The 4,444-nt window shown below is 52.9% G+C and overlaps 1 protein-coding gene across 1 annotated transcript; it reads right to left on the bottom strand.

Annotated features, from left to right (window-relative positions):
- Positions 1–276: 276 nt before the first annotated feature.
- Positions 277–4,239, bottom strand: Asprv1 (aspartic peptidase retroviral like 1). The gene has a single exon (XM_006984595.4). It carries the CDS (start codon positions 1,523–1,525, stop codon positions 767–769), a length of 759 nt encoding a protein of 252 aa, XP_006984657.2. The 5' UTR covers positions 1,526–4,239; the 3' UTR covers positions 277–766.
- Positions 4,240–4,444: the final 205 nt, after the last annotated feature.

Genomic DNA, 4,444 nt, shown 5'->3' on the forward strand with positions numbered 1-4,444 from the left:
GATATCCAAGCTAAACACCTCACAAAATAGTCCTGGGTCACTTTTGGGCATTAGGGACAATTTTTGTGCAAAAATTTTGCAGATTAAAAGGGAGGAGTAGCTAGAAGGGGTGAGAGGAATTAGAAGTTCAAATAGCTGCAGTTGAGTCCACCTTAGAAAACCCAAGACCCGTTGGTACTACGACTTTCTTTTGTCTCCCCAGGCCAAGCACTCAGGGAATGCTCATGTTTTCCCACTCCCATCTGTCTCTGTCACGACTATTAAGCACATGACATATTTTCTTTTTTTCCATGAACAGATCTTTATTGGTGTTTTGAAATAATTGAATTATTAACGCAGGCTCCATGGGATTCGAGGAAGTAACATTCAAGGAGGGAACGGCACTGTGCCGTTGGGAGGACTCATGGGGAGGAGTCCAGAGCAGCTGTCACTCTCCTCCAGGGATCTGGATCATGGGGGCCTTAGCCAGGACCACGCTCAGCTGAGCAGGCTTGGGGACCTGAAGGTGACTGAGCCACACTTCAGGGGACCTAATAGTCCTAACCTCCTTGGAAACTTCTGCCAGCCTTGAAGGTCTTTGTAGACCCCGCTCTAGACCACCAAGCTGCTCTCCCTCCCCCAGAGGGGCAAGGTAAGGCTCGTGCAGAAGGAGAGAAGCTGAGAACACTTGTAAAGACTGACCAGGCCCAATGACATCTCCTGAGGACATCTGCTCCCCCCAACACAGGGTCCCCCCAACCAATGCTGGGAGAAGGAAAGGGCTTTCTTAATAGGAGCCCTCCGAAGGCTCCTCCTCAATGAGCTCCAGGTCAAACTCATCCTCCAAGGAGCCCCCAACGGGCAGCAGGCGGAACTTCTTTCCCTTCAGAGTGCAGGTGCGGTGTTCGAAGTCCAGCACAGCGTTGTGATCCTGCAGGACGTCGGTGCCGATGATGGCCTCTTCTGCACTTGCGTTGGCCACCAGAAACTGTGCCTTCAGCTTCAGCTTGCCCAGGATCACTTCTGTGTCCCACACACCCAAGATCTTCATCTCTGCCCCATTGGCCACTTTGACCACATTTTCAAAAGGCCGCAGGCTATCCAGGTCGCCATCAGTGACCTCCTCCCACAAGCTTGGGTGGACCACAGACACTTGAGCCCCAGAGTCCACCAGGAACCTTACAGGCACATGACCAATCTTCCCTTTAAGGTAGTAGCCCTTACCCATGCTGTTGGCAAACAGAATTTCTCTGGGTTTCTGGCCGTGGGTGGTCCCGGAGCCCCCAAAAGACTTCAGAAGAGCCTCCTTCACAATACTGTAGTCGCCCTGGGCCTGGGGATTGAGTCCATTGTAGACGTCCAGGGCATCTCCTCTGAGAGACTCTTTCAGGAACCGCAGTTTGGTGGCATGGTCCCAGTGGTTGAGGTCATCGATGACTTCAAAGCGGTGCAGCCAAAGGCTGGGGGCTACGTTAGCCCCATTGAAAGGTTCTGGGATGAAGGCATGCTCCCGGCCTTCGTTGCTTCTGCCTCTGCCGGTGGCCATCCCTCCGCTCACTTCTGGAAGCTCAGCAGTGACACAAGCCAAGTAAAGAAAGGCGCAGAGCAGTGTGGGCGCAATCACGCTGGATAGCAAGGCTTCTGTCGGCAGGGCTTTGTACCTGCCCAGCCTGGGCAAGGTGAGGGGAGCAGGTGTACAGGGTGGCTGGCTGGCAGCTGGGCACAGAGGCAGGCTGTCTGTGTTCTGCTCGTTCTGCACGGCCTTTTTGATGCCCAGCCTGGGCCCCCAGGCTCCTCATTCTCCTTTGTTCTAGAAGCTCCACCCCCTGGTCCCGCCCTCCCGCCAGCATCTTGCCTGACTAGCAGGATGAGTGCCTCACCCTCAGTACCCATCCACATGACACCAGCCCACCTGGTGAGAAAGGCAGTCTCAGTCAGAGGACAGGGCTGTGAGGACCCTCCCCAGCCTGTGTCCCAGAATAACCCAGATGAGGACACAAATGTGATGACATTCCGCTGTTTATCATTAGCCAGAGAAGGAGAGACGGAAGCAGGTCTCCATCTGCTTCAGAAGAGGGGACCTGGTTGGCCTCACCCAATCACTGCTTGGGGTGGTCAAGAGAAGGCGCCTGTACTACTGATCTCTCACTGTCCGCACCGATGAGGTGACTCAGGCCTTCTAGATTAAGTGTGGATCCTGTAAGGTTCCCCAAAGAGGGAAACAGAGGGGATTCCAGAGTCAGGAAATCTCAACTCAATCATGGGTCTCTATCACCTGTCCATCATCTGCCTTTCTACCCACCCATCTACATCTCTGTCTACCTGTCGGTCTCCATCATCTATCCATCACATAGCTATCATCTCTCATGTACCTAACTGTATCTGGCTGGCTGTCTCCACCATCTATCAATCACATACTTAGTATTTATATCTATTGTCTATTTACCTATCTGTATCTTTATCTGTCTCCAAGCTCTATCAATCATATATCTATCTAGCTATATGTTTCTCTGTCATCTATCTCTTTAGTTTGCCTTTTTGAGACAGGGTCTTCCTGTGTAGCCCTGGCTAGCCTTGAACTCACAGCTGTTCTGCCCCACCCTCCTGAGGGCTGGGATCACAGAAGTACACCCTCACAAACATGGACAGAAATTGTTTCTATGTGAGTTAGAACCCTCCCACCTTACATAATGATTTTTTATAAACACATTTTACTGTGCACATTTCCGTAACCAGCCACTTCTAATTCAGAGTCGGGGCGAGGCCTCAGCCTATGGGTTCATGAAGACCCAGAAATAAGTGGGCACAAATCTTGAACTTCCTGGAGTGATGTCCTGAGTCCAATAGCAGACTCCAGGTCTGGGTGAGCCCCCTGCCCAGCCCCTTGAGTACAGTATCTTCCCTCCCTGCCCCCCTTTCTGGCCTTCTAGAAGGCCTTCCAAGGGTCCCTTCCCCTAGTGTTCCAACTCTGCTCTCACACACGCCTCATCTGAAACGCCACCGAGAACCTTACTAATTTGTTCTCAGTGGGGAGCATTTGCCTTATGGGGCATGTCCCTGGAGAGGACCTGGGAGGCCCTGGCCAGAGGAGATGGTCATGATGACGCTTTATCCTCTCCACTGCTGGGATCATGGACAGACTTGTCTGTGCCTCCAACAACCCCAGAGCAAACCTGTGGGATCAAGGGCTCAAGTTGGCCTGTATGTGAGTTAGGGACCGTGAAGGGTCCCAATTTTATGGCCCTGTTCAGATGTCTTCTTCTCCAAGGAGCCCTCCACGCTGTCCTGGCACGAGGGCATACTTCTGGCTGAACCTGTGTCCTGTACCCTCTTATGCTTGTTCCCAAGTCCTCCTGCAATGCACCAAGGCTGGAGCACACGGCATTGACATTCATGATTGCCTCTGCTCCTCTAGAAACGTATCCTGGGACACAGGATGGCCCAGCTGTGTGCAGTCACGGAGTAGGAGAGATTCAAGAGAGGAGATCAAGATAGGTCAGCAGGCACCTGTGGCTGCTGTGTCTGGCTGAGAGCATGCCCCTGCCTCTCCCCTTAGACGGTCCATCACTCAGGACCTAGCTGAGCCTTCTGTCCTGCCTCTGTATGTCCCCAGGGTCCCCGCCACTCTGCAAGCCCCTCAACATCTTCCACCTGACACGGTGAGCCATCAGAGATGGCATTTGGTCAACATGGCTCACCACAGCTGCCCAACTGAGGTGGGGCCAAGGTGGCATACCAGGATCCCAAGGGAGTGGAATGGATTGCTGGAAAGGTATCAGGAGAAGGTGGGTCTCTAAGACAATTAATTATGCAATGAACAACACGTGTCCGGAGACAGGGCCCAGCCACCTACAGGACCAGAAAGCCCCTTCTGCAAAGAGATGCTTATGGGTGGACTTGGGGCCCTGGGGATGAGTGTGGTCCCAGAGACCAGAGGTCTGACCCTGTGGCTTCCTAGCCCCCCAGGATTCATAACCTTGCACACCAGGTCCCCTGGAAGTGGGGATGAGTGAGGATGTGGCTGAGGAGGCATGCGTCCAGGTGGAAAGCTGTGAGATGTCTGAGACAGAATTCTCAGACCACACTTCCTCAGTGTGGAAGACAGATCTCCTGGTCCAGCACTGGGACAACATGGTACAGATGAAGACCGAATGGTCGGGATGCTGGGAGGCCATCCTGAAGACCGGAGGGCTTGTGCTATTGATGGCCTCCATACAGGGCAATGGCCATGGCAGATAGTGAGGCAAGAGATGATTATTAAAGGTCCAGGAAGTTTCTGAGTTGGTTGCTAAGTGGATCGTAGCTTGAAATTGGATGCAGTAGAATAAAGATACCACAAAAATTGGCAAATGCCAATTTTGGATATCCCCCCCCCCCCCCCCCCCCCCGCGCCCTTGAAAACTGATTTACCCCTGCATGAATTCAAGTCAGTCTCCATCCCCACACTCAACCCACCACTTGGACC

Source organism: Peromyscus maniculatus, chromosome 3, assembly GCF_049852395.1.
Source record: "Peromyscus maniculatus bairdii isolate BWxNUB_F1_BW_parent chromosome 3, HU_Pman_BW_mat_3.1, whole genome shotgun sequence".
Lineage (NCBI taxonomy): Eukaryota > Metazoa > Chordata > Mammalia > Rodentia > Cricetidae > Peromyscus > Peromyscus maniculatus.

Coding starts and splice junctions, on each gene's coding strand:
- Asprv1 (XM_006984595.4), bottom strand. CDS start 1,525: ATGGCCACCGGCAGAGGCAGAAGCAACGAAGGCCGGGAGCATGCCTTC.